Source organism: Thunnus albacares, chromosome 10, assembly GCF_914725855.1.
Source record: "Thunnus albacares chromosome 10, fThuAlb1.1, whole genome shotgun sequence".
NCBI classification, from domain to species: Eukaryota; Metazoa; Chordata; class Actinopteri; order Scombriformes; family Scombridae; genus Thunnus; species Thunnus albacares.
In genome coordinates, this window is record NC_058115.1 from 28,101,168 (window position 1) to 28,113,998 (window position 12,831).

The following is a 12,831-nucleotide window of genomic DNA, read 5'->3' on the forward strand; positions in this document are numbered from 1 at the left end:
CCAGCTCACTGGCAGCCTTAAATATCATTTACCGTCCTCCAGCTGATTGCAAATCTAGGATCTGATTTCCTTTCTATATCTAAATATTAATAGTCTCCATTACAGGAAAATTACTTTCATCTCCGACTCACATGGAGGGATTAGATTTTAATCAACGCATTAAATATGACTTTCTATTCCTGCAGATGGGAGAGGATGGCAGGCAGCCAATTAGTATCATGCTCTATTTGCAGTCTCACAGTGAAGCCTGATAAAGTCTTTGTTATCAGAGGCTATAAGAGCATAAACAAAAAGTCACATGTGGAAATGAGGGAACATAATGATTAATGTCTGTCAAGGATCAGTGCATCAATACAACTTTAAAACTGCTTTTGAAAAGATACTTAAGATATTTTTGTACTATCAGTCTTACATTCTGAACAGAAAACTGCATTTACGGAGTGTTTATGCAGTTCTCACACTACTTAAGATTTATACTGCTAAGGTGATGAGAAACTCAATCTTCAATCACAGCTGCTCCAAAATATCAATATCCCCAGAATGATACTAAATTGAAGTCAATCTGTTGAACTCTTGGCTGCCATTGTTACACTGATAATCAAACGGGCGATATGATCTGAGGTATTTTGGCCAAGAAAAATCCTTCTTGTCTTAAAAATATCAGTGGTTTAAATGTGTTCACTTCACCTCACTTCACTTTCCTTTATTCCTTATTTCCTCACTTTACAGCAGCTGTAAAAAACAACATGCAATACATAAATACATACAATATATCCAGGTAGACCCCAAGAGGACATAAATAATCAAACACAGGAGACCAAAAAAAGAAGAAAAACAATGTTGCAAAATGATAGCACAAGATACAGTTGAACTTTTGAATCTGTTAGTTTTAGGCAGTTTCATCTTTGTCTTACAGGTACAAACTGTACCTCTATGAAAATCTTCACTTAAGGACTGTCCATAACACTTTGTTTAACACCACTTTGATCAGATGACATGCAAATGCTGCTCTATACAGTCAAAGATCCAAAACAAGAAATTAAAGATTTTAATCCAGAGTAACATTTATATCAAAAATCATTTATTGCACACATTTAAACATTAAAATATTAAGCATTTCAATCACTGGAAACATTTAATATTCTCTTAATTTAAAGTTTGCAAGGCATGGTGGGCTAAAATGACATTCAACACATGCAATTAAGTGTTAAATAACATTAAAGGTCTAAGTACAGTCACAGTCTGGTATCCAACTAATGTACTTTAACTGATCTGAACCCAGCAGACTCATTTTCTTCTCTATCTGCGCTGAACAGCAGCAACACCCAGGTGAGATCAATAAAGTCTGATTGGCTTGATGACACACAGATGGTTTGCTCTTTGTTGGTAGGTCAGGTTGGGGTATTTATTCCCCAGCAAAAGCAGCTTGTAGCCAGCTGTTTGATGCTCTGCGGTTCAACATGCAGTCTGTAATTTTTATTTTTATGCTTGTGACTCCTGCTGTTTCAGCAAGGCACTTTTTAAGTGAGAGGCCAAGCTGTTACCTGCCGGTGCCCAGGAAGCCTGACTTTGGGGTGAAGTGAGTTGCCTTCTTGAGTTTCACTTTCCGGCTCTTTATTTCTTAAGCTCACAGGGTTTTATATTCTGTTTATCTACCACAGGCAGCTAACCAAATAGGTGGAACTGGAAGCAATCTTGTTCATTTTACTTTCAGCTTTAGTAGGGACTAATGAAATTATAAATGTAAGTTCCAAAAAGCCTTTTCTGAATTTTAAGGCCTTTTTTGCTTGGATTTTGAATTGACATTTAGATGGTGCTTCTGGCAAGGATAAATATATGCTTCCATAAAATATAAACTTTATTTTTTTTGTGTTAACTCATTCCTGCTCTTAAGTTAATTCTTAACCCATCAAGACAAAATGAGTGATTTTTGCCTCAACTGCAATTCAGAAGCTCTAGTCATTTTACAGTGGCATACAAGTCAGTGACTGAGAACTGCTATCTGTCTCAGAACCACAGCTCGTCCTCATGAACTCCTGAATCTCGCTCAGCTGCCCAAGTCCTGGGACTGGAGGAACGTAAACGGCATCAACTATGCCAGCACAACTCGTAACCAGCACATCCCTCAGTACTGCGGCTCCTGCTGGGCTCATGGCAGTACAAGTGCAATGGCAGGTTAGATTTCCCCTGATACAGGTTGTTGCAGGTCTCTTCACACACACTTCTCACTTAATACTAGTGTCTAGTCATGCAGATGGTTGGATTTGGTTTATTTGCCCAGGAGATTTCTGCTGCCACCCTAATACAATAGAAGTGAATATTTCATTTGTAGCACTCACAACAGCAACATATCCATCCAGAAAGTGTCTTAACTGCAGATAATCTACAGCGTGCTGTCGACAGTTCTCATGGGTACTATTTCTTTGACAGTAGTTAACAAATAAGTTACTTTTAATATAACAACCTGTCAATGGTTTAGGCACCACAAATAACTCTATTCACCTTCACTGAAATATTGGATGTTTGTGTAGGATTTGGATGACTCAAACCTTGAAATTTGGATTGCATTTACATCTACAAATATACACACAGGCAGGACTAAACATGGACAAAACTACTGAGCTCCCTCCACTATAGTCTTTAGGTGATGCATACAGTGAGCTTGTAGTTCTGATGGACTAACTCTACTGTATCTGAATTCGGACTGAGGAATTGCTGGGGGAGAAATCTGACTATTTTCTCAAGAACAGTCTGCAAATGAAATCTTGTGACAATATAACAGATGAGATCCTCAGTGATATCCAAATCACTTGAGCTGACATTTTCCAGAACAAACATTGTTTGTGAGGAACTTTGTCTTTTCTGCCTTTGTGTAGATCGTATCAACATCAAGCGGAAAGGAGTGTGGCCATCTGCTTATCTGTCCGTCCAGCACGTGGTCGACTGTGCTGATTCCGGCACCTGTCATGGAGGGGACCATGGAGGGGTGTGGGAGTACGCCAACAAACACGGCATCCCGGACGAGACATGCAATAACTACCAGGCAATTGATCAGAGTAAGAACTCAACAGTAGTGTTTCATGATTTGATCCTTTTGATACTTGATCCTTGAATGAGATTTTTTTTATTTTTCTCTACAGAATGCAAGCCTTTCAATGCATGTGGGACTTGCACAACCTTTGGGGAGTGCAACGTTGTGCAGAACTACACTTTGTGGAGAGTGGGTGACTTTGGAGCTGTTAGTGGACGGGAAAATATGATGGCAGAAATCCGTGCGGGAGGACCAATCAGGTTTTTCTAAGTCTTAAAATTGTTAATCATTTTGCTCACTTTAGATTTTATTTGAATGCTGCATTTTAAATTTTCTTGTAAGGGTGAGGATGGCTAATCACTAGACATTTCCTACCAGTGCAAAAGCACTCTTCTCTCTTCAAATCATTTCAATTGCTTCTGCTTGACGGTTTCTCATTTCCCCATCTTCCCTCAGCTGTGGAATCATGGCCACAGAGAAACTTGACGCGTACACCGGGGGATTGTACTCAGAATATGTCGAGTCTCCGACCATCAACCACATTGTGTCAGTGGCAGGCTGGGGAGTAGAAAATGGCACTGAATACTGGATTGTGCGTAATTCCTGGGGAGAGCCATGGGTGAGTCATCACAGTAACTTCTAAGTTCTCGCATGGTTCAGTAGCTTTTAAACTCAGCATTTAAAAAAAAAAAAAAAGATGTTAAAATGAAATGCAGTGGGTGCACTTCATTTATAATCCAACTGACCTTGAGACTTTTCTCCCTCAGGGTGAGAAGGGCTGGCTCAAGATTGTTACAAGTGCCTACAAAGGTGGAAGCAAGTATAATCTCGCTTTGGAGGAAGACTGCATGTATGGAGATATGATTGTACCCTAATAGCCATGAGTCATTTACATGAGACTGTACCTGTAAATTTGGACTCATTGGTACCATTATTGTAACATCAGATCTTTGACGGAGTCATGTCTTTGAACTGAGACTGTCAAACATTCTTCATTTCCAGTAATGATGCTGTGTTCAAATTTGAACTGATAGTTAACTGGTACGATCATGGTCGGTGGTACTCAAGCCAGTGAAATAAACTTGTTTGCAAGATTCAGAATTGTGGTCTGATTTACTGTTGACTATAGAGCTACAGTGGATCTCTGGACAGGCAGTCATACTGTAGAATGTAATCAAATCAGCTCATTGAAATTATTCTCTGATAGAATAAATCTGGAATGCAAAAGACTAGCACATGATATGCTGTTGGGTAGCTTCCGGTACTATGTAACTGTAAAGGTTTCTGCTTTCTTTTAAAGTAGCTAAATGAGTCATCTGCACTTGGTGTATATTTTTATATATAGAAAATGTACCACTTTCATGACTTCTAAGGCCAAAGGTTCAGTTTTCCTTTCTGCCTTTGCAATGTTCTAGCAAACACATTTGCTGTGCTACTACAGCATGTTAATGTACACTCTCAAAGCACTTTGTTCAGGTGGACAAAATATTGAACTCTTTTCAATATAATGCACTCCAGTACACCACCACCCACTACAGTCTCTAAACAAAATGTATCACCTAACAATGTCAACAAAAACTAGATATGCTATAAAGAACTTGACAGTTGTATTAGATTGCACTGGTGTTCCTGAAGTGCTCAGTGAGTGTATATTGCTCATAAGGAGTTTTAGTTCCCACCACAGTTTTGCTCCAAGACACTTAACATTTGCATTGCTCAAAAAAACCTAGAATAAAATTCTTGGGAAGACTGTTAGATGGAACCACAGGTGGCCACTTATGTTTGTGGTAAATGAGATGTCAATTGAGTCTGGCAGGTACAGGAGATCATGACTTCTTTTGGGAGGTAAACTATTCCTCGAGGCTTGGTACACCTGAGACCATATGCCCCACAAACCTGCATTTTAAGTAACAACCCTATGCATACTAAAAGGCCCTCTGCTTCTGGTATTTGCTAAAAAGTTCTGAAGTTAACTTCAGATCTCCAGGGGACACTTGTGCAAATTTGCTCTGGAGGTACTTCACTTGTACTGATTCAGAAATGTTTTTCTGCAGTTCTTGCATGAAACCAAATTATGTAGCTTAATTTGCCTCTGCCTATCTGTAGAATAAGGTCAAGTTTTAAGACAGAAAATATAAAATTAAGGTTTGTGAGCTCAATACTGAAAGTGTGACGGTGGTGATGTACAACAACCTGCCTGTCATTACCTTGAGACTACGGGTCACAGGATGACAAAACCAAGCCGGTGTTTTTCAAAAGCCGAATGACATTTGTCTGCTCCCCATCTATGAGCTTGATAAACAGACCCACCTCCTTTATTGACTGACATGCTTTATTACTTTCAATTCTGTCATGCTTCTGGAGTAACATTCAGTTTAATCACCGGTTATCTACAGCAGCACACACAACAGCACAATGGCATCTCCTGAGTTCATGTGCAATTATAAAGAGCCCATTTTCTTGCTGTTCAGCTGGGGAACAAAAGGAAAACTGAGCACTTAGATATTTGGTTCAGGGGACACAGCAATAATAAAAATGCATAAACACAAGCTGCTGTGCTTTGCTGCTGATATGGAAATGCTTCCCATTAACTGCAGTTTCCATTCAGCATCTCTGGGGAGAACAAAGGATAATCAAACCTTATGCAGTGCTGTTAACTTCAAGCCTCCGAACCAAGGCGAACCTTAAGCCTATAAAGCTGTGGCGTGTCCGAGTGGAGGCCCACTGTGAAAACAAATATTGAACATAATTTGGTTGCTCAATATTATGCGATCAAGCCCCCACCCCCGAGCAATCTTTCACATAAAATCAAATTTGCGCTCTGATTAAATTTCCTGCATGTTTTCTCATTTGCATAATCACAAACAGAGCTCTAATGGCTGTGAATGAAAACACATGGCAATCTTTGGCTTGAAAAGAAAGAGCAGTCTTTCTGCTGCGACAAAAAAAAAAAAAAAATGGTATGAAAAATGCAGGTTGCAAATGCACATGAGCCATTTTCATACTGAGTGATTCAGCATTCATCTTCATTACAGCAATCAATATGGCAAAATGGATTTTTCAGCAATTCCTGAAAACCCATTATGTATTGTTTCAGTGATCAATATTTTGCTCTGTAAACACGGAGATGGAGAGGGAGTTTGATGTATGAAAAAGTTCTGTATAGCTGAGGCCTGTTTGTGGTGCTAAGGCTTGGATTATCAGCTTAAATACAGTTGGAGGGAATATCCACTTCTAAAGTATCTTTGAGCAAGGCATTGTAATGATTTATCCATGGCAGCTGCCTCTAGCAGCAGTGTAGGAATACACAGAAAGCTTCCCTCTGTGTATGCTTTGTGTAATCCTTCCCACATTCGCCTTTTCAAGGCCACTGCTGAAACTTGCCTCGCGAAATAAGCAACAGAGAACGGAGGATAACCAGACAGCCACAGAACACATTGTAGTATTTCACAGAAAAAAGTCTCCAATTTAGCCTAAGAGGTTACAGACACCATATCTGATGTTAATGATTCAAAACATGCCCAAATGATAGATTTAAATTATTACTAGCAGTATAAGCAGATGCAATAAGTGGGGAAAAAAAGGATCCGATTTCCTTTCTTCATTCATTCCACAATACCATCAATTATTCATTAATTGTGTCAAAAATGAATTGAAAAGAGATTTCACTCCAAATGCGACAAATCCTGCCAAAATACAAGTCCTGGATCACAGCACAGAATGTGTTGATTATAAATCACAATGCATGAAGCACGAGTGGAAGATTAGATCCACAAGATGGTATAAATCACACATTATCATACCCCTAACTTCAGCAAAAGGCAAGTGTGAGCTGATTTGCATTGCATAATACATCTAAAGCACAAACGCCAAAAAAAAAAAAAAAAAATTAGATGTAAGTTCCATATTGCTAATGAGCCAACGCCGGAAATATGATTTGATCATTAAGAACAAAGTGTTGTCCTCAGTCAGCAGCCACTTTTCCTGATGATCTGTGTTTTTCCTCTGTCAAGCAAAAAAACACTTACACAACAATCACTTAGTCAGTGTGATTCCTAAATCGATTTACAGCCATAGCCACCCTGCTGATGTTATGCATCATTCCACTGCTAATCTCACTTCCTTGTCCAATATACTCATGCAACCTCGAGGCAGCCACAGAATTAGCTTTAGTTAATGGATGAGTATTAATCCCTCTTAGTCACAACAAAATTAAGGAATAATGTGGCCATGAATATTTCAGTTACACTGCAGCAACACAGGAATCTGCTTGCACAATCTGCCCTGGCTTGCAAAAAAAGAATTGGCGATTACATACATTATTAATGCTTCATCATAAAATTCATATTTTGCACCGGCTGAATGGTGTCTCCGAAGGGAAAATCCAATGAGCAGTCAATACTATTTCAAACTAACTTGCTGAATATACAGAACAGAGAGAAACGGCCTCTGAAACATCAGCGTTCACTGAACTGTGCTTTTGTTCTGCTTTTATCGCTCTGTCTCTAAAGGTAGTGCATTCTTATTAGATCCCTTAAAAATAGATGTGAAAAGTCAGTGAGTTCCTGCAGCCTCCCCCTGGAAGTTTTAATTAGAACACCAGTCACTCGTGTTATCATTGTTTCAAGAGGGCCGCTTCCACATTCCTCAGCTGCCCACTTCATCGCGGGATCAGAGGCCCAGTGAGCGGACTGGTCAGGACGGCTGCTTCATATTCCCCCATCTACTTGGATCTTCACCTCAAGAATCAGAATCCGGATCAATTCCACTACCAATTGAGAGGCAATGCACTGGAATTCCATTGACAGGATTATTGCAGAGACATATAATGTAAATTTATCGACTCATAACACCTTCATAATAAAAACAAATGGTGCATGACATACTGGGAGCACCTGATTATACATGTATAGGACATGCAATCAGCTTTCCCGTTATGTGCATCTAAAAAGAATAGAAAGAAATCTGGAGAGCCCTAACATTCCTCCTATAAAAGGATTTTGAGTGCTGTGAAGTACCATCTTGGAGCCATATTGAAGGTGGCTCTTGGATGACTCTGAGAGGTTGGTTGTATGTTGTTGTTGCTCTTTCACGTGAGAAACTGATGATTTTCTGTTTCAAGCCACAACTCAGTATTTTAGGTTAACTCAAAAGACAATGTGGTTCTTTTTGTCAAAGTAATCTGCAGCTTACTGTATGTACAACAACTTATCAGACTCAATTTAAAGGGTGATTTCACCCAAATTAAAGATTTCCACCTCCACCCCAATACAACTCTTGTGTTTTTCAAAGCATTAAAAATAAATTTGAAAATGCAACAGCATCTTCCGAGTTATGCCCTGCTTACTCTGAATAATCCATCCTCAGTAAACAGTCTTCATTGTAATTACTTTTTTACCAAAGAAATAGTCCCTATTAACTGTTTGTGTAGATTATCAGAATAACAGAGACACTGTTTTTCTGGAAAAACAAACAAAATTCCATCCACTCCATTGTATACTGTAATATCAGAGACATATATCTCAGAACTCGGGCATATAAAAACAGAACTACATCTGCATGGGTAGATAACACTAGAGTTAAGTGGGAAATATATTATTTTGTAATTTAGATGAACTGACCCTTTAACAACATTAAATATATCATAAAATGTTTTTTAACTTGACCAGTTTATATGTAGTTTCACTGTGGTTGTACACATTCTTCATTAAACCTTCACCCAGATGTATAACTGTATATTATTACGGTTACAAAGTCCTAATTTCATGACTAAATCTGTGCTGTTTAGTCGTGTGCACGTCTTGAGCCGCTCACTCTAAGTGGCTTTTGTTGCCTCCTTGGAATCAGCATATTACACTAATGACATCTGGCCAGTGAAACATCATGAGTGACTTGCATCTTCCAGTCAGTGGCCATCATTACTATAGGTTTTGTTTGGCAGTCTCAGTCACTCACTGGGAGGATGGGAGTTTAAATGAACTGACCTGTAACTGCACTATGCTGCCCCCTGTTGAAGACAACTCTGCATGTTGTGTTTACATCATGTTTTGCTGGACTGATGTTGTGTTTTTTTTTTTTCTGGATTGTATGAGGTTTTCATGCTAGGATCTACAGCATGAGACAGCTAAACACGAGTGTTACACATACTGAGATGTAAGAAGAGGTGTTTCTGCTTTTATAAAGTGCAGAATTCTGGGAGCAAACAGACATTTGGTTATACAATTTCTGCTGCAGATCTTATTTTCTATGTACAAATCAACTTTAAAGAGATGTAAAGAGATTGTAGACTGTGCTGTCATGAATTCAAAATATATACATATTATAATAACTAGCTATCATAATCTAAATTGGTCAAGTGAAAGATCATACTGTACAGATTAGTATGTACAGTAAATGAAGCCATAAACCTATTCAGCATGAGGAAAGGTGAGGGTTACGAATAGGTTTGTCTAATATTGATTCAATTTGAACATAACAGGATGCATCAACACAGATTATTTCTCCCAGGACAGTGAGGGGATGGCTGCAGCATGGAACAAAGGGCCTCTGATTTTGGCACACAAGGGGTTAAGGTGTGTGAACGCCCGTGATGGCTTTGATGGTATTTACTCACAATGATTAACGATATTGATTCACAAAACATACGGAATTGTAACGTTTTAGTATCAAGAGGGAACAAAGAGTCAAGCTATCCTCCTCTGATCGATTAGTCCTCGCGTTGGAATAATGTCATTAACTACTGTAAGGCTTTGTGAGCGAAATTATTTTTTTCTGCGCACTTGCCCAAGTCATTAACTATTAACAACTTTTTTTTTTTTTTTTCATGAAAACGCCTCGATCTCTAAACGCCAGAATGATGATTGATTACGACAAAGCTCCTGCCCGCAAGAAAACAAATCTGTCTAAATGTGGCTTTGAAGAAAGGGAGCCTGCTTTCAACCTGATCAGAAACTTGGTTTTGAAGGGAGAGCGCCCCGCCCTCTTGGTCCTTATAACCAGAAAGCCTGTTTGCAGGACGCTCAAACATAACAGGAACACTGGAGACCACATCGGTATACATGAACCATTCCTGGAGACGAACTCTGGCTACAAAGACTTGACGGATTACACTGGTTGTTTCACCTTTTGACGGCAAGAAAACGACCAGAAGTGGCCATGGATTTTCTCAATCACAACTATTTGAATGCGCGCAGCCCATATGACTATACTTTTAATTTCTGGAACGACTATCTCGGGCTGACGACGTTGGTTACGAAGAATAATAAGCTCAGCATGCCCCAGAATCCCAACTCCATCACCGAGTCCCTGAAAGCGACCCTGGGTTTGGACGATTCCCCGGCGTGTCCGTGCGTAATCGCGGGCGGCGTTGGAGAGAGCGGGCACCTGGAGTGCTGCTGCCCGTCCGGGAGCCCTCCGCCGGCCTCCATCCTGGACTTGAAAGAGCGTTTCTCGATACTGAGCCCCTTCCAGAACCAGCTCGGCGTCCAGCTGCCGGAGCGGGAGGTGGGCTTTGGTGGGAGCTTCGCCGGGTTCGATCTGTTCGGCATGGAGAGGAAGATGCGGAAACCCGCTTCCAGGAGCAAGCAGGAGCCCAAAATCTGCGTCTTCTGCCGAAATAACGGAGCGCCAGAGGAGGTGTACGGCTCCCACGTCCTGAAGACTCCGGACGGCAGGGTTGTGTGCCCGATTCTGAGGGCTTATACCTGTCCCCTTTGCAGTGCCAACGGGGACAATGCCCATACGATAAAATACTGTCCACTGTCAAAAGACCAGCCATCCCAGCGCCCATTAAAGGGAGGGAGGGCTGTGGGTGGTAAGAGGATGAAAATATTCTAAACAGACAAGACTATAAAGTAAATTAAATTGCACTGAACAATTTTCCAGATGACTGTTTTGATTTCGGCTTTAGCCTTTATCCCAGTTTCATAAACATATTGATTTTATCTTTTTTTTTCCTCTAAGATCTCTTATATTTTTATAGTTCCTTTATCCACATAGAATAATTTTATGCTTTATACATTGGATTTATTTTTCTTTCTAGTCTGTAGTCATTTGAGCGTGTGCATATAAATACACCTATGTATCTATAATCACAAAGTGTGAATACATTTAAAAAAAAAAAAAAAGTATTTTGGTCATGTAGGGAATCACACTGACATTGGCAAAGGGTATGAATGTCATATTTCTACCAAGTATTTTTGTATTGTGAGCTAAGCTCGCTACGATTTTTCTTTCTTGTCTTAGAAAACCAAAGTTATGTTTGCCATTAAAGAAGCTCAAGAATGTGTCATTAATGAGTACTTATGTGCGTCTGAATGGAGGAGGAACTCTTTGATCCCATCTGCCTGCCTAAAAACTCCACAACATATTTTCCAACTTGCTCTTAAAGTTGACATTCAATCTGCAAGGCAGGAAGAAAAAAAAAAAAGACAATGTGGCCTCTGTTTAGGGCTCATATTCTCTGGGGAACATTATAATCAATTGTTGCCAAGCCAAACCTCTTTTCCAGTCCTATGTGATGAGAAAGTTATTTGACTTTACAAGCAGTCAGAATGCTCAAATGAGAGATTCTAGCCTACAATTTTTTATGTTTACATTCCCAAATAAGGGCGACACACTGGATTTATTTTCTCTGTCAGGTCTCTCAATCTCAAAGGTGTTTTTTTTTTGTTGTGGTTTGCCCTGACAATATATTCACCAGAGAGTTTCATGGGCAGTTCTGCTCTGCAATATGAAGTGGAGTGAGTCCCATTTACCTTTCACTCTATGTGGGGGGTGAAAAAGAGCAAATGAATGTTAGTAAACAACAACATGTTATCCCATTATTTTCTTTTCTGAAGAATCCAAAAAAAAAAAAAGATGCAAAAATGTTGTGAATGTATGATTGAAAGTGTCACTTGCAGGACTGCACATTTCTGACAGTTTTGTTTACCAAAGGAATACAATTGCATTGAAGATAGAAGAGAGATTTGCTGTATTGTATATAAAGTGATGTTTATTCAGTATTTTAACATTACAAGTGACTTCAGAGGGTGCTACCTCAACAGGATTTTGTACTTACATGTAAAATGTCAACAGCAGTTTATTGATATAGTGCTGCCATTTATAATAAGGGTTTTGATAGTATTTTTGATCTTTGTATAACATAATTGTATTTTCATTTTGTTGCATTTAACATTATGGAAGCAAATTTCCAAGAAGCTATAAGCATTGTTCACCAAAAGGTGATTGTCTGTAAATAATGATTATACCCATACTTTTTAAAGTTTAGTTGTTCAATGTTACATTCTTGAGAGTGTGTAAGAGAGTGGATATTGAAAAAGGCTGACAAAATTTGCCACTTTTAACAGAGGTTTTTGATTAAATGAATAAGAGAAAAAGAAACACTGTTGAACTTTGTTATTTATATTTTACCACAATTTCCTGTATGCTGCTGTGCAGAATAACAACATATGAATTCACTAGAGAAATAAAAACGTATCAAATATTTGGAGCTCTGTGGTCATGTTCTTCAGTTGGTTTGCTCAACATCTGACTGAGTGGGTATATAAAACCTTTTTTTTTTTTTTTAAACAGAAAAGTAGCGCATGAGTCTCAAATTACTGTTTCACTAACTGATTTAGTGAACTCCAGACGAACTGATTAAATCAAGCAGGAAAGCCAACTAAACACACATTTACAGGAATGGCCCTACTTGCCCTAATTGGCCTGCAAACTGACTAAGCAACACACAGACTGTATGTGGATCATGTAAGTGTTAAGCCCTCATACATATTACATCACATTCAACAGAGAGAAAA

General features: G+C 39.1%; 2 protein-coding genes across 2 annotated transcripts; both read left to right on the forward strand.

Annotated features, from left to right (window-relative positions):
* Positions 1-1,415: 1,415 nt before the first annotated feature.
* On the forward strand, positions 1,416-4,125 carry LOC122991099 (cathepsin Z-like). The gene is made up of 6 exons (XM_044364731.1): positions 1,416-1,579; positions 2,012-2,175; positions 2,877-3,056; positions 3,141-3,291; positions 3,488-3,650; positions 3,799-4,125. Exons 1-6 carry the CDS (start codon positions 1,461-1,463, stop codon positions 3,904-3,906), a joined length of 885 nt encoding a protein of 294 aa, XP_044220666.1. The 5' UTR covers positions 1,416-1,460; the 3' UTR covers positions 3,907-4,125.
* Positions 4,126-10,016: 5,891 nt separating this feature from the next.
* nanos1 (nanos homolog 1) lies at positions 10,017-12,518 on the forward strand. Its single transcript, XM_044364387.1, has one exon. It carries the CDS (start codon positions 10,187-10,189, stop codon positions 10,865-10,867), a length of 681 nt encoding a protein of 226 aa, XP_044220322.1. The 5' UTR covers positions 10,017-10,186; the 3' UTR covers positions 10,868-12,518.
* The last annotated feature ends 313 nt before the right edge of the window (positions 12,519-12,831 follow it).